Genomic DNA, 25,911 nt, shown 5'->3' with positions numbered 1-25,911 from the left:
CTGTTGTTAATTATTTTTAATCATATTCAGGTTCCCACAAATAGTTTTTTCATTTAGTTGAACTTGAAATGTTTGTCAGTAAGTAAACAATTAGTATTGTACAGTGAGAAATATCACGTTATTCTTAATACTGCAGACTTGCAATGAATAAGTTGTCCTAACAGTCATCTTAAGTAAGCTTTACTTAGTTTTTTTTTTGAGGCAACGAGTTTCCTTAATTTTTTTGAGTTCTGGGAACTAATTAGATTTTACAGTGCAGGTTCAAGAAGGGGGGGGGTCATACATCATCATCATACATCATCACGTGTTCATTAACATATGAACGAACATCCCAAACACATCAACATGCAAACAGTTCATTAAACTTTGGATTTCACACATTATTAATAATTCAAATGAGACAAACTCACCAGACGCTTTGTTAACTTTGCTCATTAACCCAAACAGCCAATCACGTGGCAGCAGCGGCATTTAGGCTTGTATGGTGAACACAAGCCGCGCACTGAGCATCCAATAAGAAGGAAACAGGAAGTCAAATAAGTACGTTTAACAAGGAAGGTCTGCAAAAGAGCATCTCTGAGCGCACAGCTCCACTGTCACAGATCTCAGAGCAGCTTTGGGATGTGGAGGGACAGCAGATTCCCATCATGGATCATGATGATGTCATGTCAACATGGAGGAACGTTTCCAGCAGCTTGTTGAACCTGATCCGTGAAAGACACAGGTGTACCTAATAAAGTGTCCCGTGTGTGTTCGGTGCAATATGAGGTCTGAGCGTGGAGATGTGAGCTTTCAGGGGGGCGTGATAAACGAGTCCTCGGTCTCCTAAATGGAGTTTTAATGGTGGAGATGAACTCTGGATCTCCGACGGGCTGGCTCAGCGCCCGGGAGAAGCACCACCAGCCCCCACCCACCTCCATTACCACACGCCTTTCACCCCCTCCTCATCCTCACTTGTCAAATCATTATTTAAATGTTCGGTGCGACGGGAAAAAGGAGCTCTTTGTGTGATCGGAGAGGAGGAGGGAGGTCTGTTTGACATGATGGTAAAAGGACTCTGGTGTCATCACAGATTCACCTTGCCGTCTCGCCCGCCCCGCCCCGCCCCGCAGGCGAACAGTGTGACCCATTATTGAATCAGCCTGACCTCAGTAACACTGCTGATCAGTTTCTGGGCTCAGTCACTCATGTCGGGTCACAGTGAATGAAAATAAAGGTCCTCTGTACAAATGTTGCTCATTGGAAGATTACCCAGCATACGCTCACTGATTGGTGACTGCAGGCGATGAGGGTGTCGTTCCACAGCAAGCCTCAAAGCACCAAGGCGGCAGCGGCCAGAATATTCACATCCGTGCTTCAAAACTTGACTTGAAGCACTGAGGTGACATCACAGCGGCATAGCTGGACTGGCCATCGGGCATATCGGGCATTTGCCCGGTGGGCCGCTGATTTTTCATTTTTATGGGCCGATGCTTTTTTTTTTATTATTTTATAACAGTATAAACAATGACAGGTGGTGGATTGGCCTGATGCTGGCAGATGTGTAAAAATAACTCAGTTGTTTGGTGGTGGCTGTGGCGGAGCTGCCACAAGAGGTCAGGTGGATGAGGGAAAGGGGAGGCAGGAGGAGGAGAGACCCGAGGCGGTGAACTGAACTTCAGGTAAGAAGTTATGACCTGCAGTCTGTCAGATATAAACCAAGTTTAGTTTATTTTTGTTGTGCTGACTTTTTACAGTCAGTGACAATAACTTGTACTGCGTACTAGCTAGCATGACGGAGTTTCTACAGCTGGGTGGTGCTATGATGTTACTGACAGTGAGCTTTATTTTACTCATAAGGTTAGTTAGTAGAGTTGCCAACCGTCCCCTAAAACACGGAATCGTCCCGCATTCAGAGAAATTATTACGTGTTTCATATTGAGGTGAAAAGGAACAGTTTGTCCCGGACTTCAGCTACAATGGAAAAAGACACAAAGCTGGAGTTTTTCTCTTTCTTTACGCTGCAACTGTCTCTAAATTTATTTAATATTCATTTCTAGTATCAGCTGATGTTTGCTGGAGCCACAGCTGTAAAGCTGCTGGTCATGATGGTTTGGATATGTGGTGAGAGGGAAACATGAAGATGAAACCAGGAGACGTCCTTACTGAATCATCAGAGCTGAACAGCTGATGGAGAAACAGGTTTACCTTTTAGGTGACATGGATGAGTTGAAGTTATGAACTGTTTCTGAGAGACAAATAACACCAGGATCCTTTTCTAAGCAGCTGACAGCTGGTAACTGTGCAGGGGCGGGTCTAGCAAAGTGTTGCCAGGGGGGGCAGGTAGGGCATTAACGGGGAAAGGGGGGGCACAAAGAAATACTTTTCTTTCTTATTCTCATTTAAAATATCTAATTATCTGAATCTTACAACCAAAGTTTTTATCTGACGTAAAATGTATAGAAATCATACATATACCAACAAGACTGAACATCACTGTCACAGCAGCGTTTGTTTTCATTCAAAGGCTTTATGGCTTTAATACCTGGGGGGCCGGTCTCTAGTCAAAATGCCCGGGCCGATGTTTTGTCCCAGTCCAGCCCTGCACAGCGGCCAGCGGGACACTGGTGTGGCTCGGTCATCGCCAAATCCCTCGCTGTGGCTGCTGATGTCTCCAGATTTCTGAAGCCGACAGTTTGCGGTTTGCTTCCTCTACCTTGAGGCTTTGTTGGAAAAATAATTTCAAAATAAAAGCTGATCAGAATGTTTGAATGCTTTTAAAGGTTCTTCTTCCCCTCAGTAGCTTTTCCTTCTCACTGTGTCTTTTATTATTATTTTTATTCTTTATCATTGTTACTTCTTTTATACTAACAATATATTTAATTGTTAGACTGCTTTTACGTCAGCTGTGTTTAAATGTGCTACAGAAATAATCTGAGCTCACCGACGTCTTCATGAACTTTGCTGGTCGTCCTTCTTTCATTTGGATTTAAAGCTGTTTTGTTGCTTCTCTTAAAATTTTACATCTTTTGATATTTTAGCTGCAATGCTCTCCATGTGTCCCACATGTGTTTAGCTTTTTTTTGCACATTATGCACATTATTCTGTTTCTATGTATTTGCTATGATTTGCTATTTGTCATGTAACATTGCTGCTCTCACTGTCCCGGGTTTGTTTGTGGGAGCGTCCTGTTGCCGGCAAGTTAAACATTCGGCAAATTAAGGTAAATACTCAGTTACACGTTTCTTTATATTTTATTGTGTTACAGATTAAGTCATTTGTTCATGCTTTGTCTTCTCGGTCTTCACGTGGGTCAGGTGTGGGGAAACGCCTGCTTAACATTTCCTCATTTTAAAGTCCTGATGATGTCACACATGACATCAGCAGGTCGAACCAAGTGGAGGGGTTTCTTTTGTTTGTGTCGAGGTCTGAAGGGATTTGTTGAATCTTTTTCTTTTCGTTAATAAAGCCATTTAGTTGTGTAAATATTAGAAGTGTGAGGTTTTGTGTCTTTTTTAATCATCTGTAGAGTTTTAGATCCCTCAGTGTGAGTCAGTGCTACTGGCTGGGCTAATTGAATGGAAATTGATGGCCCTATTTACAGCCAGTCTCTACCAGAGAGAGGAGAGCTGTGGTAACAGAGCCATGGTCTGTTGAGTTTTGTTAATTGAGTTACTTTGGGGGGAAGTTTTGTTAAGTTACACATTAAATTGAGTTCACTGTAAATAAATTGCTCACCTCTGGAAACCTAAAATGTCTACATAGTCTGCTTTCCTGCCTCCTTCCTTGATGTTCAAGTCTGACTACTTCACAAATCTACTACTTGTTCAGTAACCACTGTCCAAAGTGGAGTTTGTATATTTTCAAAGCATGAACAAAAGAAAAAGGATGAAAAATATAAAAAGTCAGGGAGGAGCTGCATTAAATGTGGTTTTCAGGGAAATCTGTGAAACAATAGTAAAAAAGCAGTGATGCGAACCCTGCAGCCCATTCAGAATGTATTAAATCAAGACTACAACTTCTAACCTGAGGATGTCCTTCTCTACCTCTGGAGCAGGCCTTCCTCATCCTCCCAGCTGCCTCTTAGCCTTCAGATATCTACAGTTTTAATAATGCCCTGTAAATATCTGAAACAGGGTTATTGCTGTGAGGCAGGAGAGGGCATGCAGACGTGTTTTAACGACGAAGACGTCTGACGTACGTTCACTCGCACCACCGTTAAATGTAAACGAGGGTCTCTGAACCTCCTGACTCAGTCGGCCAGAGGTCAACGCTGTGAGTCAGAGCTGAGTCACGAGTCCATGCCGCTCTGACCAATCAGAGCACAGAGAGACGGTGCTGGAGGGCCTTACAGAGCTGATGGTAAAAACCAGCTGGAGTCTTCTGAAAGATGACCGAACATTTGGAGGTCTGCCAGTTTAAAGTCTTTTAATCGAGCTTCTCAGACGCAGGATACTCAATCTGTCCATGTTAGCATGCATGCAACTGCTAGCTAGCATTAGCTGAGGGTCCAAATCAAAGAATTCCTTCACGAATCAAAAATCACATCTGATGGTCTTTGTTTGAGAAAACTGTCTTTGTTCTGGCTAATGTTGGCTAACAGAGTACTTAATACCCAAGATAGCAGCTAGCTTGCTAACACTGTGTGAAGCTACATCAGCGTTAGCGTTCATTTTTCAGGGGTTGGGTCTATAACCTGGTGTTTTGAGTTTATTTTGTATTTTTGTTTTTCTTGTGTTCGATTGCTTTAATGTTAAGTTTTTGTGTTATTTAGTTAGTTAGGGTTTATTCAAGCGATTTATTCCAGTTTGTGTTTCTTCCATGTCTCATGTTTATGAGTCTTTTCCTGTCTTCTGTCTCTCTTGTCCTCTATGTTTAATGTTTAATTATGCTTTCGTCTCCCTTATCTGTCCCCATGTCTCTCCTTGTGTGTCTCCCCAGTCTGTCATGTCTGCGTTTCATAATGTTTCCTGTTTTATTTTGAAAGTCCTGTGTTTCCATGTTCAGCATGTTTAGTTTTACTTCCCTTGTCGCATCAGGTTCATTTGTGCCTCATTACCTTTCTGTGTATTTAAGTCTCCTTCTGTTCAGTGTCGGGTCGTTCGTGCACTTCAAGTCACAGGATTATTTTCGAGCTTGGGTTCAGGTTCACAGTTTTCATGGTTAATCCTGGCTTCCGGAGTTTAGGTTATCAGGTAGTTTGGACTTTTGTTTCTACGTTCCTCTATCAGCCGTAGTTCTGCCCGTCGTGTTTTCCTGCGTTTGCGTCAGCACCACAAACACAGTTTATGTTTATGTTGTCAGTTTGTGATTAGTGAACTGTATTTTGTCATGAAAGGACCAAAGATTTTCAGGGCACAAAAACACATTTAATACCTCAGTAAACATGTTCAGTTGTCGTGGTTTTCCATCGCTCGGGCTAAGTCGCTTCCCCAGAAAGGAAAACGACTCTGAAAGTTTACTTTATCTTTATAATCGAGATTAAAATCTGAGCACTTAATAAATCTTAGATCATCTTTGAGATGCTGATGAAACACTGACACTGGAGTCTGATTCATACCTGTTTTGATCATAATTGATTGATCATCTATTAACTGTTGAACCAGTGATGGCAATGAGGCTGAAAAGACGATAACATACAGTTGACCGTGCAGGTATATATATGTATATATATATGCAGGTCTGGTGTTTATGACGGAGGCTTGTCTGTCATCACTGTGGAGGGGTTTGGTCCACTCGTCTTTGCTGCTTCAGCTTATTCAGCTTTGCAGCATTCGTGTACGCACAGCCTCGCAGGTTGAGGTCTGGACTCTGTCCTGCTGATGACCCAGTTTTCTCCAAGTTCTCTCAGTGACTGCAAGACGCCCAAACCCTGATCCCTCCACCGCCGTGCTGACAGCTATTGTGAGGTGTTTGGTTTCCTCCAAACGTGGTGCTGTGCATTAAATAACAGCTCCGCTTTGGTCTCATTTCTTCTTCCTTCAGGTGCATCTCTGCAAAGTGAAGCCGTAATAATTTATTTTTGCTTTCTCCTGCAACCCAAACAATCCACCCTCGTTCAGCCTTTGTGTAATTGTGCTGTCATGAACTTTAACCTGCTAACTGCAGAGTCTGGTTTTGGGGTTTTGTGGAATTGTGTTTACACACCTGAATGTTCCAGACCTTCAAAATGCCAAAAACTTCAGCTTTTACAGAGACGATCACACTGATGGTGATCAGTTAATCAGTGCAATTGATTAGCAGCACCTGGCTGCTGCTCACCCTCTTAATTCTTGTGGAAGCAGTAAGGATGGACGCTTTCACAGGACTGCACAGTCAGTCAGCAGGTGCCTCGGGTCAGGAGAGGTGGGGCCGGTTATTCTCAGTTTCTGTTTCATTTTGCAGTTTTCTCTGGTCTGAGTTTCAGCTCTGCAAATAAACGACTCACCTGGCGGAGTCACCTCACCTGCCTGACTTCCCCTCACTGATATTTGACTAAGACTACATAAAGCAAGTCGCCTTTCATGGTTTTAGATTATTACGTAACACAGTTTCACAATGAAATGCAGAAATTTCCTTCAGCAACACTGGAAATAATCAGTCGGAAACTAGAATTCAAACAGGATTAAGTCAGTCTCAGTAACAACAAACAAATGTCCTGCTCAAGGTCAAATATCAGGACTTACAGAAGATTAAAATAGTTAAAAATGGCAGCCAACAGAAATAATCTATAGTTCTGATGCTTATCAGATGAAGACAGACTGAAAGCTTCTGTCGGCACTGGGAAGTCTGAGGGATCTTCCAGGAAGGGGGACGCTACTTTCCAGACATCTGATTGGCCAGTGGGTATGGGTTTTGTTCCTGCAGGTCTCTAATCTCAAACATAACCAACAAACAGACTAAAAGTTCATAACATGACAGGTTGGTCTAATTTCAGCTGATCGATTAGTCGTTTATTGGTGACGTCCTTCACTGTTGTTGAAACATGATTTGTGTTTGTTCCTGTTCAGAGTCGTCAGCAGCGAGTAAGCGACAGCGACCGCAGCCTGTGTGTCACACTGTCAGCACTGTGTGTTCAGACTGTTTAACAGTCAGAACTGCTGACAGCGGCTGAAATATTCACCATTTCATTTCATCTGTCATCACTGAGCTCTGTGAGCTTTAAAGTGGAGTTCACACAAAATACTCCATCCTGTACTTCTGTCAGTCATTTAGAGGTAAAAAACTTTCTGCACATTTAGAAGGTTTTACTCATGCAGCTGATTCATAAAACCAATTATAACCAAAGGAAATCCACCAAATATCAGCCTGAAGCTCCAACCGTGGGAAGCTTCCCAGCAAACATGGTAGGACCAGCGATGGTATCGTCCCAGTACAAACTGGTCCCTGTATCACTGCGAGAGCCGAAGCACAGATGGATGACTGTGACCTGTTTTTATATTTAAACCACACTTTGAGGCCATTAAACTGACCTTACATCTAAATTCTACTTGTTGCCATGGTAAACTGACCATGTCTGGACTGTCACAGGTCAAAGGTTATTTGATGTCCAGCAGATGGTGAAATTCCTTCTTTGTCATCAGCATGATTTTCATTTTGGAAATCTTTATGAAGACTGGACAGCAAGAGAAGCTGGCAGCTGATCATCGACGTGTTTGCTGGTTTATATCGAAGTTTGGTTGGTGTTCATTTTACAACAACCTGCTGGTAAGTTTGTGTACGTGTGTGTGTGTGTGTGTGTGTGTGTGTGTGTGTGTGTGTGTGTTTGCAGACTCAGCAGAAAAGTTGCAGTTGTAGTCAAACTGTTGTCACGACTGTGAAACCACAAAAACAACTTCCTGAAGAAGTGATGACAGTTTCTACACAACAACAGTGACCTCAGTGTCAGAGAGAAACCCACCAATCAGACGATTCCACCCGAGCAGCACTCAGTGACAGTGGGGAGGAAGAACTCCCTTTTAACAGGAACAATCTGGGGATGTTAATTAATTAAATTATTTTTTTTTTCAATGTAAAGATTCATTTAAAAACGAATTAAATTGATAACATATTTATGAAACATCCAACAGGACTTCAAAAAACTTCAGAACCAAAAATGTAAAAACAAAAATTACAATTTAAAACTTTAAAACTATCAAAAATATGAAAACACCTTTAAAAACAAACAAACAAACAAACAAAAACATGGTGGGCAACATGGAAAAAGCTAAAGAGACACTTTTAAATAAAAGAGCAAATGAAACGTGATATTTTCACAAGAATATTAAAGTTTTATTTTTTTTAAACTTCACCATGTTTGAGTTAAATCACAGCTGCTAAACATCCTCCTACGATACAGCTTTAAACATGAGAAGAAACATGAAAGGAAGAAAGAAATTAAAACATGTAAAAAACAGAAACGTGTAAAATTCTGAATTCAGAAAAAGTAAAAATACTCCAAAGATTACAGTTTTGGGTCATTTGAAGACTTCCTCCTCCTGATGTCTCTCTGCTGTCTCTACTGCCCCCTGCTGGTCTGTTGTCACATTGCAGTAGACTTTCACCTTGGAGGAGGCTGAAGGGCAGCGTGTGTGTGTGCGTGCGTGTGTGTGCGTGCGTGTGTGTGCGTGCGTGTGCATGTGTGTGTGTGTGCGTGTGTGTGCGTGTGTGTGCGTGTGTGTGTGTGCGTGCGTGTGTGTTCCTCCATCTCTGTGAGGACTCTCTTTCAGTGAAGCTAAACCTGCTCCTTGAAGTCAGGTGTGCCTCCAGCAGCTCCGTAAATGTGAAACCAGTCCTCACAAAGACAGCCTGACGAGCGCGCACACACACACACACACACACACAGTGGGGTTTCCATCCCTTCCTGTGGCCTTCTCTGCACTGATCATTCCTCTTTTATCTTTTGTTTCACTTCCACAGTTCATGTGTCTTCGTGGAAGCTTCAGACTGAAATGTCCGAGCAGCTGATGGAGTTCTGGAGCTTTAACTGAAGCAAAGCCAGAAATTTAAAAGCCAGAAATGAAACTGAGTGTGTGAGCTTTGGTCCCAGAGCTCAACTGAGTTTTCTCTCCTTATACAGCGCTGCTCGACAGTCTGAGAGGAGCAAACACAGCCTCACAGTTCATTAACCAGATGTGTTTTTTATGTTTAAAGATGTTTGAATAGATTTGGAAGAAAAGGTTTTATTATTCATTTTACTCCTGAAACCATCATAACACTGTAACTTATTTTAATATTTAAAGTAAGTATTGATTAGACGGACCAGATGTCAGCTCTTCCTCATCATTTTAACCCTTCAACAGAATCATCCAGTCGACTGGTTGTAAAATTACAAAACAATTCTCATGTTTTGACAACTTGAGTTTCCTCCCTGGTGTAAACAGTAACGGAGTTACAGCCGTTAAAAATGCCCGAGCACCGAGCCAATGCTAACAAAGGCTTTTCCCCCGTCTCTGAGCATCCGTCACCCGGCGGCTGGTTTCTCCACGCTTCCTCACGGCCATGAGTCAAAGTTTCGTCTTTCTCTCAGAGTTCATGGCTGATGTGAGGCGAGGGGCCCGCTCCATTTTACGAGGCCTATGTGCACTCGGCTCCTGTGGTTACAGGGATTTTACTGCGTGTGCTTGGACACCGGCCCGGGAACGCTCGTCTCAGAGTCAGAAATGATCCGGAGAGAAAAGAGAGGCCCAAACAGCCCGGCTCCTCCGGGTTTCCGGCTGCTAATGGAGACAAATAAAAGCAAGAGTTCATATGTGGACGTGGCCGGGCAGATAAACCTGGAGGAAGGAGTCTCCACGAGCCGACCCCGTCCCACCGAGTCCTCTGAGACAAGGCCACTCGTTCACTCTGACCTCGCTCACCATCAGGTTTCCATCAAGTCTCAGCTACACTATGAATTATGGGATGTCATTGTGTCCTCTCTTTTCATAAAGGATGCTCCAGTGTTTCCTAAGGAGGTAATGAAAGAAACACTGAAGCTCCTTATTCAGTAAAAAAGGAAAGAAATGTGTCAATAGTGCCAAAGTTTCCTACTTATGTCTATTTACCGTCCTTCTTTTGCTTCCTTCTTTGTCTCATGCTTTTCATCTGTCCTTCCATCCTTCCTTCTTCCTGCCCTTCCTGTCTTTTTCTCCTTTCTTGATTCTTCCTTCTTTAATTCTGCTTTCTGTCCTTTTTCTTCTTCTTTGCTAACGTTTCTTCTCTCCTTCCGTCCCTACATCTGTCCTTTCCTTCTCCTTTCTTTCTTCCTTCTTTCATTCGTTCCGTCTCTTTCCTTCCCCTTTTCCTCACTTCCTTTCTACTTTTACTCCTTTCTTTCCTCCCTAATTCTTCCTTCTTTTCCTGTTTTCTAACTTCTTTCCCTTAATCCTTAATTTCCGTCATTCCATTTTCTTATCCTTGTTTCTCTTTTTCTTCCTTCCATCCTTCTTTTCCTCCTTGTGTCCTTCCCTCATTAAACCCACTCTCATTAGGCTGCAGATACTTCAGGAAGTAACTAAACTCAAAGGCAGGAAAAAGTGGGAATATTACGTGGACCGTGAAGTGTTGGTGGGCGCGTTCTTTAATTCTAACTTCCATTCTCAGTTTGTTAGGAATAAATCTGACGAAGCTCCGCCTCCTGAAGTCTGACGCTTGTGGCTTTAATGAAGCTAAAGTCTGACGGTCGGAGGGTTAATTCTCCCTCTGTCTGTGTCTGCAGGCGGAGCTGGCGTGCTTGCCTCCTGCACAAACACAAGCGTAACAGATGAAGCACATCTGTCACAGCTGGCATTATGCTGACAAAGAGGAAATTGATTTTTTGTTCCCATCACAGGAGAAAGCAGCAGATGGGTTTGTTTTGAGAAGGACTTATGAATTATTGGTGAGCGCCATCGTCCACCAGCGATCTGAGGAGGTTTCTGTGGTCTCAGAGTGAAGAAGAAACCAGCAGCTCAGAAACAACCTCCATGTTTGTGTTAAAGTGATGTTTATAGTTTATAGACTAACTGTTAATTCAGACTTAAAACCAATCAGTGGAATAAAAACGTATAGTTTATTTTTATCTCTAAAATTTCTAATTAAAATTTTTTAATTTCGGTTAATTAATTCTGACTTTAAGCCCTGTTTTGAATTCGTGAGGCTAGTTTTAAGTTAAAGTCTGTTTATGGTGCTGATGTTTGTATTCCAAAACAAATGTTATGTTAAGATTTAGGATTAACTATTATCAAAAACAATTTAAAGAAACTGCTCACTTTATTTCTTCCAGAATTCTAATTTTAAAAGTTTAATTAAAAAAAACAACTAATTTTGACTTCCCCGTCAGTTAGACTGAAGCAGCATTTTTTAACAGTAACTTAAGAATTAATTAAAAAATATACTTTTTCTTACGCTCGAAAAATCTCGTCACGATTGAGCTTCCATACTGTGGCTCTGCTACGATGGGGCTCGCGACGTGTTTAAGAGCGTTTTCGTGGATCTGAGGCCGGAAGTGAAAGTGCTTCTTCCTGCTCAGATTCAACTGAAGCTCCGACATTAAAGCCGCTCGCGGCCTTTTCCTCCTTTATGTAAGTGACGCGGTAAACAACACAAATAAGGAGGAAATGATGAAACCACTTCCCGCGGCTCTCCGTCTCACCAACCGAGCCGCCCCTGCCTCTGCAGCCGGCGGAGGGGAGCCCCGCGGCGGCCTGGAGCTCCTGGAGGCCGGGTCGGTAGGACGGAGAGCTGCGGGAGGGGGACAGGTGCAGCTCGGCTTCTCACGACAACAAAGCCGCAGATGATCGACGGGAAGGCCCCGCCCTCTTCTCAAGCACCGATTTTACGTGATTGCCGTAGTAACTCGAGAAGAGGCGCACAAGACTTTAGGGGGCGTGTCGCTTCTCTGCGGCATGCGCTCAATCAGAGAGAGAGGTGGGGAGGGGGGGGGGGGGCGGCTTATGTTGTAAGTGACGTAATCCCGAAATAAAGGCGCAAAAGCAGCATCCCTGCAGGTCCCTGACACCAGAGCAGGGCCCGCCTGTGGGAGCTGGCCTCACCCAGACCTGCAGACACAGATCACGTCTCCCAGCAGCCAATGACAGTTAGATACACCCATCTGCATCAGGTCGTCACAAAAGCATCTGATCCTGAGTCTGTTCTGTTTCAAATCCGTGTTAAGTGTAAAAATCTGTCAGCTGTCTGAGTCAAACCGAGCCTCAGATGTGAGCGGTGAAGTGAGTCACTCCACCTCCTCCCAGCCCTCCGACACACAAATATCCACTGCTCCTGCCTTTAACAGTGAAAATGATATCGAGATCGGATCAAAGTCCAGGTTATCTAACACATCGATACACAACAAAGATTCCTCCATCTCTGACGTTAAAGACACCTCAGCAGCACACCTGGATCAGGCTTCAGGTGACTCTGAGTCAAAGCTTTATGAACTCTGTGAAACACGTGTTTGCACGTGGCTTCGTTGGTCGACAGGAAAGAAAGATGGCTCTTCGATGGGAGTGAGCGTGTCTGTGGTGGACGGCAGCTTTGTGTACAGAGCTCGTGAGCTTACATAAGACTCGTTTTTACTGCACAAACAAAGGCTGACTCATTTCCAATGCGAACCTGCGACGCATGTGGCTCAAAAAACCGACAGAAACCAGGCTCCTGAACACAGCAGGAACCCCGGCACGACCTCAGCCTGAACACCTGCAGAGGCATCGAGCTCCTCTGATTTTACTAACTCCCAATTTAAGATGTTTGGGGTGGGGCTCAGGAGGTTGGGGGTTCACTCCCTGCGTCCTCCAACCTGCACGTCGAAGCACCTTTAGGCAAGATACGGAACCCAGAGTTTCCCGGATGCATCCATCAGAGAGTGTGTGTCTGTGTGTGTTTGTCTTGATGCTTCCTCTCAGAGGTCGATTTGAGTCTAACGAATAAACTTTAACAGTCATGTAAAGGTGCTCTACTTCACCATGGTAACACTGCAGGTGTGAGGCTCTGTGCTGTCTGACAGAGCGTGGATCTGCATGAGTGGACAGTTTGCACGTTAACACCATGAAAACGAGCTGCTGGCTCATTGTTAGTCAGTGCTGCTGGTTTCAGTTCTGCAGCTGTGCTGTTTATAATGTGTCAGCTGACACTGACGGACACGCTCAGAAGCAACTTCCTGTTCTTCTGAGCGTGTCCCTCAGAAGAACAGACTAGAAGAGCATCCATGTGCTCAGTAATCCCGCCACATGGATTACTGAGCATGTGGCGGGTAAATTCCTGTTGGTGTGCAACACTCAGAGATGGCAGCGTTTCAAAGCTAGCACTGCTCAGCAGTTTCAGTCTTCATGGTTATTATTTGTGGAGGAGTACATGGTGAGACCTATCCCACCATCCCAGCTGCCAAACAGCAACGGGCGGGAACGCCCCACGGAGGTCGCCCATCTGCACCCTGCAGAATAATTTCATGACACATCAGGTTGACCCAGACCGCAGCTACTGCGGTTGGTCTGCAGCATCGCTTCCTCAGGAGCATTTCACCCACTGTTTGAGTTTATCTGTGAATAACAATCAGCACAGAGAACCACAATTACAGCTTCAACGTGAGGAGTCACTAACACCAAAGCAACTTCAGGCAACTGTTGTTGTGATTTGGTGCTAATAAGTAATCCTGAAGTGACTTGAACAGAGAGACTGATGAAGCTGTCGGGAACGTACAAACTGGAAAACCATGAGGGACAAATATGTTTGACCTGAGAAACCAGAGAGCGAGGACCCAGGAGCAGAGGAAGTCCTATCCTTTTATTTTTCCATCATCTGATATCGCTTCTAAATCAGCGAGAGAAGACCAGAAATACAGAAGCCTGAATCCACCTTTGTATAACATTGGGATGCTAGCATTAATTAGCATATGTCTGTGTGATGCTCCCTGTGGATCAGGCAGCTTGCACACCTAGCATGCTAGCATAAGTTGATAACTCCACCCTCACTTCCGGCTCCAAGATCCATCTCGGTGACGGAGGCAGTGTTGCCAACTCCCCAGTAAGGAAAATCGCTATTGGCTGTCCTAAAAGTCGCTAGAAGTCACTAAATGACGTCATCACCTAATTTGCATAATTGGTCATGCTAATGTAATTGTAATCTATGTTGTTGGAGAGAGAAATAACATCGTGAAAGAGACATAAAGTGAGTAAAAAACGTCCTAAATGCATTTAGAGTTTATTTAGAACTACAAATTAAATTTCTTTTAGCAATTATTGTTTTTTTTTTATGTCACAATTCCAACCCTGCTCCTTTACCCGGGCTTGGACCGGCAAAAGTGACCCGAAATAGGCACTCTGGTGGAGTTACTGTGTGTGTGTGTTTATAAGTAGTTTTAAACCTTGTGATCCACAAAACAGCTTAATAGTAAAAGAGTAAAAGAAGAACTGCCTGCGTTACAGCACCCGCTGCTTGTTGAGAGTAAAAGCGATATGCGCTTTCACGTCTGAAAACTCGCTAAATATAGCAACAAAGTCGCTAAGTTGGCAACACTGGATGGAGGCGAGGCTTCAAAGGACGGAGCTCACCAGCAACAGTAGCCTGTGGCCATCTTTTATATACAGTGCGTGCTGCGGCTCCACTAAATGCATAAGGTCACAGAGTTTAGGATTCACATTAATTAATAATGGTGCTTTTGTGTGCTGGGACACATCTATGAGCAGCTGCAGCAGATGCTGAGGCTGGTCCCGGGTCAGCTGCAGTCTGATGTTTGGGAATGACTGATGTTATTTTCTCACAGCCAAAATGGCGTGACTGACTGCAAGGGCGCGAGTGTGGGCCAAGACATGTGGGCGGGAAAATGCTGCTGCGCCTCTACTCGGGTCTTTCCGGCCTCCTCCGGAGCGGCTGAACACGCGCGACTCACAGAGCAGCAGCAGCCGCACAGCAGCGCCGAAGAGCCGCTGGAGAAGCTCCGCGACCCGCCGCCGATTTTAACCCAGATTTCCGTCGGGAACTCGGGCAGGCGGTGGGCTGGGGGCTCGGGCACAGAAGAATGAGAGAGCCCTCTCACCGCAGGGCGCGCAAACATGAACGGGGCCGTGTATATGTCGTTCTTCCAGGGCCAGCTGGAGTCCGTGCTCGAGCAGGTCGTTCAGCTCGCTGTCCAGGAAATAAGCAAGACGGTGGGCTCCAGCCTGAACGGCCTCCTGCTGGAGACGGCCGTGAAGGAGCAGGAAAACCGCCGGCTCGGGCTCCAGCTCCAGGCGCGGGAGAAACGGGGCCGAGCCTCCGCTTCAGACGACGGAGGAGGAGGAGGCTCCCCGGTGGCTGGTAAGAACAAAGCCGGGGAGAGGGCGGATAGCGGGCGGGCGAAACCCGAGCAGCAGCCCGGGGGACAGGGCACGGGGCCTGGCGTGCCCACCGACACACGCCGCCTGGAGCAGAGAGGACGAGTCGTGGGTAGGCACCCGTTACACAACACACACACACACACACGTTTCACTTCCTATTAATCCCGTTTTCCAAAAACAAACAAACAAATACGGCCGCTGGCCAGCAGGAGGCGCTGTGAGCAGCCCTCGTGCTCCACACTGTTTCACTTTAGTCCTGACAAATTCAACGTAATTATGACGTCATCCATGAGTGAACAATCAGCTTCCAAACAATAACGTCGTCCGACGCGGTGTTCGGTCTCCGGTGGACGACAAACGACGTGTCCGACGCTCCTCTGCGTCCTTCCAGGCCGACTTACTTTGAACTCACCTGGACGTTTGAGTTGATCCTTTTTTTCGATTGTAACAAATAAAACACGTCAGCCTTCAACAGGAAACCGTAAAACACCGGGTGGTGGGACACCTGAGCCCCGCTGAGCCCTGATCCTGCAGTGCTCAGTGGACACGAGTTACGTGATGATTTGTGAACGAGTCCACGTGTTTTAGTGTTTTTCGTGACATTGTGGAAGCTCGCTGGATTTGACGTATATTTCACGGGCTCGAACTGGTTTCCATGGAAACACTGCGACCAGTCTGAGAGCAGCTGGCTGTGGCGTTTGGAGTTATCTCGTGCAGGTGTGATGTCATCTTTTCGATGAAAAAAGGTGACGCCTGCAGGTGATTGGACGAGAACACTCGGGGTGCTGGGGGAGCATTTCAATTGGTTCTAATGTGTCTGATACAGGTGAAGCTGGACGCCGTGACCCTGCAGAGAAACGTGAACTCAGCGGCCTCGTTTGCGTGTAATCGCCCGTCTGAGCGTCACGTCAGAGACGTCGAGGAACTCGAGTGCGAACGCTGCAGGGCTGAAAATAAGAAGCGAGGCGTGCAGCCCGAGGATCGTAAAACAAGCCACCCCCTCCCCGCAGGAAAGGAGGGGGCTGGTGAGGAGGAGGGGGGCATGCAGGAGACCGCAGGAGAAAGCGAGGAGGACAGGCTGACTATCAACCTGACGCAGTGACGTTTCATGGATGTCGGGTCAGATTCATCAGCCGGAGCACGACCGCTCCGGGCCACGGGTGTCCGCAAGTGTGGCGTTCCTCATTTGTGGAGGTGGGAGGAGCCTGCCGGAGAAAAGACTTCACAGCACGAAGCTGATTCGGCCGGTGGGACGATCTCAGTACCGCAGTGACCGCACAGGTGCCCGTCCTGTCGGGTCATGATCACCCTGCAGGAAGCGGCTCGGCTGGAGTCAGGAGGTCGTTACAGACTGGCGCCTCACGCCTACGTGCTCGTTTCAGGCTGAATGTGTCGGCACGTTGTCTGGTGGCGCCCTGCGCTCTGACCGAGTCCGAGTTGGTTCACTCTGAGGTTAAACTCGTAACTGTCACGCTGCTCTGAAATGCTCCCCGGTCAGTGTTTCTCTGTGGAAGATTCACCGTGACGCCGAAGTTGGACCCGAGTGGACTCGTGTAAACTGAACCCACCCCCGCACTGTGTGCTCGCCTTACTCGCCATTACAGTCAGGGTTCTCCTGAACGCTCGCTCAGACAGACCCACAGAGCTCTGCTCACGTCGTGTTTGCAGGTTTTAAACTGTGAGCGCTTTGATTCAGTAACGTGACTTTTTCCAGATGTTTACATGAATGATGTCACTGCACAGCAGGTTGGAAAAATGTCTGACGAGCAAACGTCCGCTCGCCGTTCAGCAGCTGCCGCGTTTAAGGATGAGAAACATTTAATTTATCACACGAGCGGCAAAGACGTCAGGAGTGTGAGGGACTCCACTTTATCCTGAAATTCCCACAGGAAATGATTTGAATCGGAGTAACCCCACGATGAGCGCCCGCTGTGCTGAGGTCTTCACGCCACACACTCTCTCTCTCTGCACTGCAGCGGCGTCCACATGCAGGGACATGTGAGCAGGAGATAAAAGACGCTCTCTCGCATGCATGCACACATCTGTCGACTGCAGCACGCAAACACGCTGCTGAGCCCCACCCCCCACGCCGAGATTACCAGGTCACCGTCATGCACCGCCAGAGTTCAGGATATCAGCGATGGCGGCGTCAGAAAGCATCAGTTCACTTCCTAACGTCCTCATACACACCCCACAGGTCAAAGGTCACACTGCTGTGTGTGGATAGAGCTTTGACGGTCAGACGATGTTTGACAGCTGGTGAAAGTCTGAGTTTCACAGAGTGTCACTGAAGTATCCACGAATCCACGTCGTCTGCTCGTCTGCAGCAGCTTTAATGAGTCGTCACTGTGACAGAATCAGCCAATCAATCGATCGATCAATCAAAGAAAATAGTTGTTTAGTTGTGTGAAGCTCCGCCCTGCTGGGCGCTGCAACCTGTGATTTCACAGCCAGGCTCTCCAATAATTAGCCCCGCCCCCATCTCTGTTCCACAGACCAGCTGAAGTCCGTCATGGAGCAGGTCCTGGACTTCGCCGTGCGCGAGCTGACGAAGATCGTGGAGGCGTCATTCGACGACCTGCTGCTGGAGATCACCAAGATGGAGCGAGAGCAGCAGCTGCTGGAGAAGAGGCTGGGAAAGGGCGCCGAGCGAGGAGGCGGGGACAAAGGGAAAGGCGGCGGGAGGGGGAGGAGGGGCTCGGAGAACGACTCTGTGTCCCCGAGCGGCTCAGAGGACGCCCGTGAGGAGGTCGCTGTGGTCACTGCGCCCAAAGAGACGCCGCAGACACACGGTGAGTGATCAGCTGTCGTACTCTGACCGGCGCTGGTTGTGATTGGCTGTCACAGGTGACAGGTGAGTCAGATCAGGTGTGTGGCGTGACTGTTATTGTAGCTGAAGCTAACCTTCTTCCTCCCCCTCTCCCCCCCAGTCCCGGAGCGCCCCCCCGTCCTGTCTGTCTCTCAGGACTGGGTTCCCATCCTGGACAAAGTCTTCGGTCAGAAGTGGTGCAGCGACGTCTGGAACGTCAAAGAGGTTGGCGGGGGTGGAGGAGGAGGAAGTGGGCGGGGGTTAGGAGAGAGTGTGACTCATATTGTCCCCGCCCCCACCCCGGCAGTGACCCTGGAGCCCTCCCCCTCCTCCCCACAGCAGGACCCCCGCTGGACTCCTTTGGAGGACATGGAGGTGTTTTCTCCTGATGAAGATGAAGCTGCAGGCAGTCTGATAAGCGCCGCCGCCGCTGTCAGACCTCCACCCGGACCTCCACCCGGACCCCCCCTCAGCCCCACATGTGAGGCACCTGCAGTTTATCCTCAGTGCTTCAGGAAATGTGTAACATGAACAGGTTTATGTTGATTAAATAAGAAGGAAATATAGCGTGATAGATGTTTATGCTCCTTAAAGCAGCGTGAATGGAAACAACTGGATCCTGTAACAAAGAGCAACATTAACCCTTTAAGACCGACCACAGAACCAAGTCCGCCAGAGCTTATATTATATGTTTACATGCTGTGGAGCCATTTTTGGGAGCATTTCAAGTTGCTATACATCAATACAACCATTACAGCCCAGATTTTAATAATATGTCTGCATTAAGTGCATAGTAATTACATAAATTGCAAAAAAGTGCAATAAACTACAAAAAAATTGAAAATCGTTTTTGTTTTTTTAACATATATTTCTAGTTAGAGAAATTTAAGAAGCTTATCCCTCAAAACTGTAAATACAAAAAAGTTGCACAAAATAGTTTCCCACCACAGGAAATTTATTTTGAGTGTCTTCATAGTTTTATTTTTGAAATACGCCAATTTTTATACACTGCAGGAAAAACGAAAATAAATATTATAATGCAAATTTGCAAAAAAGCAGCATCTGCATCAAAATAAACTATTTCCAGCAGTGCAATATGAGTCCTAAGCATCCCAGAAACCACACAGAAAGTCATAAAGTCAAACGTAACTTTTAAAAACACCAGTATAGGCTCATGAGGCCTTGATGGTAAAAAACTACATTTCTGCAAAATGACGTCACTTCCGGTTTTGGGCAGGTCATGGAGGACATGCGATAGTTCGCGCTGATGTCTATTCCAATGTAGGAAGTGTTACAAACAGCTGATCGGATCGGCAAAGCGTGTTTCTGGAATATTATGTTTTTGTTGCTGCAAGTGCTTTTTATGCAGTTTTTGCAAAGCTTTATGTGGAAGGAAACTGTGACCGAGGACAAGCTGATGGCAGAAGATGTAAGTACAACTCCTCCGGTTTCATATGCAAAAACAATTATTGCGCTAGCTCACGTGGTTGCAGAGCTACCGGGATTTAAAAATAGTTATGTAAAACGGAGCGTGCTGCTCTGACCGGTTTTAAAGGGTTAATGATCATTTATATGTATGAATATTGGCTGCGTTTTAGTTTTGGGTGCGACCTGTCCAGGTGTGCCCCGCCTCTCCCCCTGTCACAGCCGTGATAGGCTCCACCCCCCATGACCCTGATAAGGAGAAGTGGGAGAAACGGGATGCATGATTTTTAGTTTCATGAATAAAAAGTCAGAAAACTTCAAGTGTTTGTAAAAATATCTGATGATGTTTTTATTGAGAGAATCTGAAACCGTGACCTTTGACCTCGCTCCCTCCTTCAGGTCAACGGTCCTCAGCCTCCATGCTTCATCGCCTCCTCACGCTCCCCTCCCAGCTGCTTGATGACGATGAGGAAGCCACCGCCAAGGAGACGCTCGGGTGTCTGGCGTTTGACGGCTCCATCAGGCCGCAAGACGCCGTCGAGCCGCTTGCTCAGACCGGCAGAGAGGAGGAGGAGGAGGAGGGAGAGGAGGAAGACGAGGAGGATAAAGGGATGAAGGTGAGGAGCGCACAAGAAGGCAGGAAGCAGACAAAGGTTGATTTTTAATGTTTAGATGGCGAGCTGACATCTCTTCCTGTCTTTCAGCGGAAGCGGCGGCGGGTTTGGTCTGAGTGCGAGGAGTGCGGCCGCAGGTTCAGCCGGATATCCCTCCTGAAGGCTCACCGCCAGACTCACAGCGCCGGAAACGCCGCCACATCGTCGCCTTCGTCGCCGCCCGCCGGAGCTGCCTCGCCACTCCGCTGCGCCGACTGCGGCAAAAGGTTCTCCTCGGCAACGCGTCTCCACAGCCACATCCGGACTCAGCATCACAGCGACCAATCCTGATCTGGGACCAGACGGTACGCAGGCGAGCGCAGCAGGACGTTTTCTTCTGTTACAGACGCTTTCACAGGCCACAGGAAGTAACTGCAAAACTGACCTCGAATCAGAGCGGCCTGCTCTCATTGGTACCCCGGAGCGGGATCCCGGGTTCTGAACGATCCAGCTCAGCGACAGGAAACGGGAACGAAAACGTTAGAACGAAAACGTTCTGCCAAAGTTTTTTTTCTAACTTTGTTTGTTTCTTCAAATATTTAAAATTCCTGAAAGTTTTCTCTTTTTTATTTCTTAACCAGAAAAACTTCAGACAAAACAAAACAGTCGCTGCGCCTGAAATTCGGTTATTTTCAGATTATTTTTTTAATTCATAATTTTTCTGAAATTTCAGCTCAAAACAGAAAGAAATCTAAAATCGTCACGTTTATTAACATTTCGTCGAACAACAGGAAGACGAGTGAGGAAAAATCTGACATTTATTTGAAGTTTATTAGAAGAATTTCAAAATTAAAGCCTCAAATTCAGGAGGCCGATCGGTGTAAAGTCTGCATGTCTTTGGGTTTGTACGGAGGCCAATTCGCACATTTGAGAACCTGGAAACGTTTTTTGGAGGTCAAAGCGTCACGACAGCGTGAATCTGAACCAGTGCAGAAACCTTTGAGGCGGAGGAGGTCAAAGGTCAGGGGTAACTGAGGGAAAACACGCACACATCCTCCTCCTGTAAATTGTAGGCTTGGTTTTTGCTTCTTTGCTCGCTGCCTGCTGGTTTGTGTCCGTGCGGCGTGCACACGTTTTCTACTCGTTTGGTTTTGAAGTGCCCTTTTTTAGGTTTCTCTTTGGATTATCGTCGAGTCCACGTCTGCGGTTTTATCAGCGTTCCTCGATCAACTCCGAGGACGGAAACAAACAGGGAAGGAACAACTTCCTGTCTATCGGAGGTGTCTTCAGTTCCATGTGGAGCTCAGCGGTGAGCTCCTTCCTCCTTCCATCTCACCAACACAAAATGTGTCACACAGAATTTCTTTGTTTTCTCAGATTTTGTTGTTCAGACATGATTTAACTCCATGGAGCTACGAGTCACCTCAGCGTTAGCGTTTTACCCTCAGACTGGTTAAACCAGCTGACACAGCAGTCATATTATGGGGTGAGGTGAAGCTAGCAGCTACAGCCGCCTGTGTCACCATCCACCTATCTGAGGCCACGCCCCTAATAATGCAACCTTTAAACAGGTGAGTTGTGAAAACATTCTGCCCCGTACAGGTTCTACAAAGGAGGAAATGATCCACAGAGACCAGCGTGTTTATTTTAACATGGGAGTCTAGGGGGGCTGGCTCACTGCTGCCTCTGATGGGCGTCAGAGGAACTGCAGCCGTCAGTTTTTATCACGAAGGCTGGATTATGAGATCGAAACTTTGACTTATTCTTCATTAATTCAGGATTTCGTAGGCTGTGAAACATTTTGATTTTATAAAGGCAAAATCTTCACTTTTCTTGCACAACTGGGCTTCCGTAGCTCATCAGCTGGAAATGATTCTGAGATTTATCTTTGGTAAGTCTGCTGTGTCCTACGGAAGCCCATTCCTACCAAAAAACATAACATTGGGTTTCAGTTTGAGTGGCATTTTTTTTCCCCTGAATTAAATTTTTTTGCTTTAACATTTTCATTCTTACATTTTTCATTATTTATATCAAATTTTTCACTCTGTCAAAGAGTTAAATGCAACGTAAACATCTGTTTTAAGTCTTTTAGTGTTCGCCAAGTCAAACTCTGAATAAGAAAATCTAAAGATTTACTCTGCGTGTCGTTTTCATGTTTTGCTGGAGGAAGAGGATGGAGGGAGGAAGGATCAGGTGACAGGAAGTTATTCATCCTGAGAGTTTTTATCTCTGAGAAACGTCAGCACGAACAATCACAGAATCCGTTGTTTCACGCTGTGTAAATGTGTGAACCTTTTTTTCAACTCCGAAGCAATACGACGGCGAGCTCTGCAGAGCGCCGTGGTTCGATTTGAACAAGGACCAGAAATGCACAAAATGAAACCGTCTGCGAGCCGGGCCGTCTGACCGTTGGAGGATCCAGAACTTTTTTTTACTGTCCTGTCTCTGCTTCACCGACCGCTTCGTCTCGTTCTCGTACCTCATTTTTCAGGTGTTTCTTTGACTTCCTGTTTCCATGAGACCTCATTACCTCAGCTGAAGCGCAGCGGCGAAATCTCACCTGATCAACGAGCAGATTTTAGTTTTTCCACAGGCCTGGTCTGACATAAACCACTCGACATGAGATGTTTCTTTGTTTTTTATGTCTTTATTCTTTGAAGGTTTGGTTTATACGGAATCCAAAATCTGACAAAAAATGTTGTTTTGGTTTTTTTTTATATTAAGTTGAGTTTAAGTAAATAACTGTTTACATTAGTGAAGAATATAAACGTGTAAACACAGTAAAAATGAAATTCTTTTTATTGTCAAACAGAAGTTTAATTTCCTGTCAGGATGCTCCGTGTGTACAAAATCAGGTGATAAGAAAAGCTCGCTTTTGTGGTTTTTACGCACCGGCGGCAGAAGGATCGGACGTCCGTTAAAGTTCAGAAAAATCCGAATGAGCTCAATTTGGCCGATCTCTCTGTAAGGCTCCCTCCTTGTGTGCCTCCTGCAGCCGCCCCTCGCTCTCTCCTGTTCTTCAGCTGACGGATTAACCAGCTCGCCCCATCCCAGCATCCTTCGCTGCAGCAGCCTTTCCATCAACTGTGTTGGCCAATAGGAAAGTGGCAGAGCGCCCTCTGGTGGACAGACTCCAACATTGTCACTCCTGACGTGGCTGTGGGGCGTTTCTTTGGTTAAAGCTGTAGACAGATGAGGAAACCAAACACCGGGCGGCGGATAAATCAGGACGTAAAAGCTTTCTTCAGCTGCTCCGTGAATCCTCGGGGTCTCCGTGGCCTTCCTGACAGAAGCCCAGAGCTCTCCTTTTACTTCAGATGTGTGAAGCACTAAATTTGCACCGTTATTATTTTATTTAATATGATTTTAGGGTTCTGGACCTCTAAACTGTGCATACATGAATAAAGCCACAAAACTGCTTTGTTCAAATTTCTACATTTCAGTAAAAACGGAGAACTTGTTGGACTTTTGAAAACCTCGTGTGGCTGCTTGTGCTGACAGAATTAACCGAACCCAGAACCTAAAGTCCAGACTGTATTTTTCCCATCGGTCGGCCGGATCGCTCCATTCGTCAGATTTTACTTCCTGAGAGTTGAAGCCTGAAGCAGCTTCACTCGGCATAACGGGACAGAAACCTGGGCGGAGGTGCCAGAGGAGATGACCTGAATGAGAGATCACAGGTTTATGATGACGTCAGGCCTTTTTTTCTTTATGTCACACAGCTGCCATCACAGGCCATAAATAGACTGTATGTAAAAGATGGGCATAAACAGTGGTCAGTGCATTGAGCTGAGTTGAGCTGACGGATTTTACCGTCTCAGCTTTCAGAAAGCAGACGTGATTCCGTACTTCCTGCCCCTCCGTGACTGATGGGACCAAAATCTCCAAAATAAACTTCGTGTTTTCTTCACTCAGACCTGAACCATAAACACATCAGAACAGGGTTTACTGAGCTCAGATCAGCTGAGCAGGATGCTCATTTTCCCATTCGGACCAGAGGAGCCGCCTCCTGCTGGACACCAGAGAACAGCCTTATGTCCATCTTTTATGTACAGTGTGTAGGAACAAGCTTCGTCCGTTTGACTTTAATGCTGCCCTGAAGAGTCGGACCACTGATCGTCGGAGATATCATGTGACCTGTTTAACCAATGACAACTCCTCCTGTCCTTGTTTACACAGAGGAATGCATCTGCCTAGAAACAAACATGATATTAGAAATAACTTTGAAGAGGAGTGGCGTAACTTTGTTTAAAAACCTGGATATCAACATAAATGCGTGATACTACTGTCATCATTTGTTTATGTGCTGTTTGACGCCCATGTTGGAGCTCCAGTAAATCTGATCTAATCTCAACGCAAAATGCGAACTCTTTCCAGACGGTGATAATTGAGTGAAACCCTGATCTCTAAGTTATAATTAATGAGTAACATTTCCCTGCTGGTGGTCTTTATTCATTTATTGTGTTTGTAGCTGACCAGATGCATTTCTCTTCCAGAAGAGGTCCGTGGCTGTAACGCGTCGTCGTATCATTTCTAGTACTGAAACATTCGTGCAATCTCATCGCAGAGCTCTTTTTTTTTCTTTTTGGTTAGCAGTGAAAAGTGGTTGTGTGGTACTCGTACTTCAGTCCTTTGTAGTTAAAACTTTGGGTGTGACAAACTAATAAAAATCCTTAAAAGTTGGCGAGTTCCTCAGGGAACAGACGTGTGAATGAGGGGCGAACGGGTTTGTTTTTTTCATGTTAATATTTCCAGTTGGAGGTTTTCCTGTAAGTCGGGCTCTTTGTGAAGACAGGGGGGAACTTGTTTCGGGGGTGGGTTTGTTTTAAACTTTAAATATGGATTTCTACTTCCTGTTTAACCTTGATGAACGCTGTATGTCAAAGAACAGTTCATCTCATTTTTTTGGATGTGATGCAATACTTTTTATAAAATGTTCCCTGTTTTTTAATTTTATTTTATTGTTTTTTTAATGGACATCAGCCAAATGGTAGATTGATTCAGGATTTTTATTTTTAAAAGTCAGACTTGATGTGACCTTTGACCTTGTGTGACCAGTGTCAGTTCTGAGTGAGTTATCAGACTCTGATGTGTTGGTTGTTTACTTTGTGCCTGGTTTTATCAGCGCTGCATGGGCTGAATGTCATTAAACACCAACTTACACGGTCTGCCATGATGATGATGATGATGAAGGCTACGGTGGCTGGTTTTTTTTTAAAAAAAAAAAGAAATGTATTGCCTGTTTTAGTCGAGCAGAATGGGTACTTTGTAGTGTTAACATTCAAAGGAAACAAATAAATGTTCATAACTACCGGCTGGGACGCTGACTGTTCTTTAACCTCCTAAGACCCGAACTCTTCCACGGCAGCATTTTTGATTTCTCTTTGATATTTGGGCTGATTGGGGCCCGATGAATGTAAAAACAAAGAATTACCAGATTTTTCTTCCTTATTTTTGTCTTTAAGAAAAATGAGAGCCACATATGAGGATATTTGTTTAAAATTTTGATAGAACAGCAGCAGCATAATGTCCTCGTAAGTGGATATCAGGCCCCTGTAGAGCAAAATTGAGTATTTTGGTCTAAATAACCCAAAATGTGATGTCCACATATGTGGACACCAGGTCCTAGGATGTTAATGTTATTTCACAAATGTTCAGCAACTTGACCTGGTTGCTTCAACATTTAAACAAAATGCTGTTTAAACAGATAAAAAAAAAAAACCCTCAGAGACATAAATGCTGTCTTGAAATATTCGTAGTCCACGTATGTATGAGGTGTTTCCAAATTTAGACTCAAATACAAAATGTTCATAAAGGCTAAAAATACCAAACTTTGACATGAAGCTCCTATAAGCTGCTTCGCCTTGTCACA

The 25,911-nt window shown here is 45.6% G+C and overlaps 1 protein-coding gene across 2 annotated transcripts; it reads left to right on the top strand.

Annotated features, from left to right (window-relative positions):
- Nucleotides 1-13,881: 13,881 nt before the first annotated feature.
- LOC146519360 (uncharacterized) lies at nucleotides 13,882-25,251 on the top strand. Of its 2 annotated transcripts, none has more exons than XM_085156531.1 (5): nucleotides 13,882-15,192; nucleotides 17,708-18,004; nucleotides 18,143-18,502; nucleotides 19,846-20,063; nucleotides 20,151-25,251. In XM_085156531.1, the coding sequence occupies exons 1-5, from the start codon at nucleotides 14,949-14,951 to the stop codon at nucleotides 20,388-20,390; spliced, it is 1,359 nt and encodes a 452-aa protein (XP_085012657.1). In that variant the 5' UTR covers nucleotides 13,882-14,948; the 3' UTR covers nucleotides 20,391-25,251. The 2 variants fall into 2 exon arrangements, with proteins under 2 accessions (XP_085012657.1, XP_085012656.1); XM_085156530.1 differs by having other exon boundaries at nucleotides 13,882-15,321.
- The last annotated feature ends 660 nt before the right edge of the window (nucleotides 25,252-25,911 follow it).

Source organism: Neolamprologus multifasciatus, chromosome 4, assembly GCF_963576455.1.
Source record: "Neolamprologus multifasciatus chromosome 4, fNeoMul1.2, whole genome shotgun sequence".
NCBI lineage: Eukaryota > Metazoa > Chordata > Actinopteri > Cichliformes > Cichlidae > Neolamprologus > Neolamprologus multifasciatus.
The sequence above is the reverse complement of the archived record's forward strand: the minus strand, read 5'-3'. Positions and strand labels throughout refer to the sequence as shown.

What these genes read in the sequence shown, in the direction of transcription:
- LOC146519360 (XM_085156530.1), top strand. Translation starts at nt 14,949, where the DNA reads ATGAACGGGGCCGTGTATATGTCGTTCTTCCAGGGCCAGCTGGAGTCC. An exon ending in AGAGACGCCGCAGACACACG is followed by an intron (nt 18,005 to 18,142) that starts GTGAGTGATCAG and finishes TCTCCCCCCCAG; the next exon opens with TCCCGGAGCGCCCCCCCGTC. An exon ending in AGGAGGATAAAGGGATGAAG is followed by an intron (nt 20,064 to 20,150) that starts GTGAGGAGCGCA and finishes CCTGTCTTTCAG; the next exon opens with CGGAAGCGGCGGCGGGTTTG.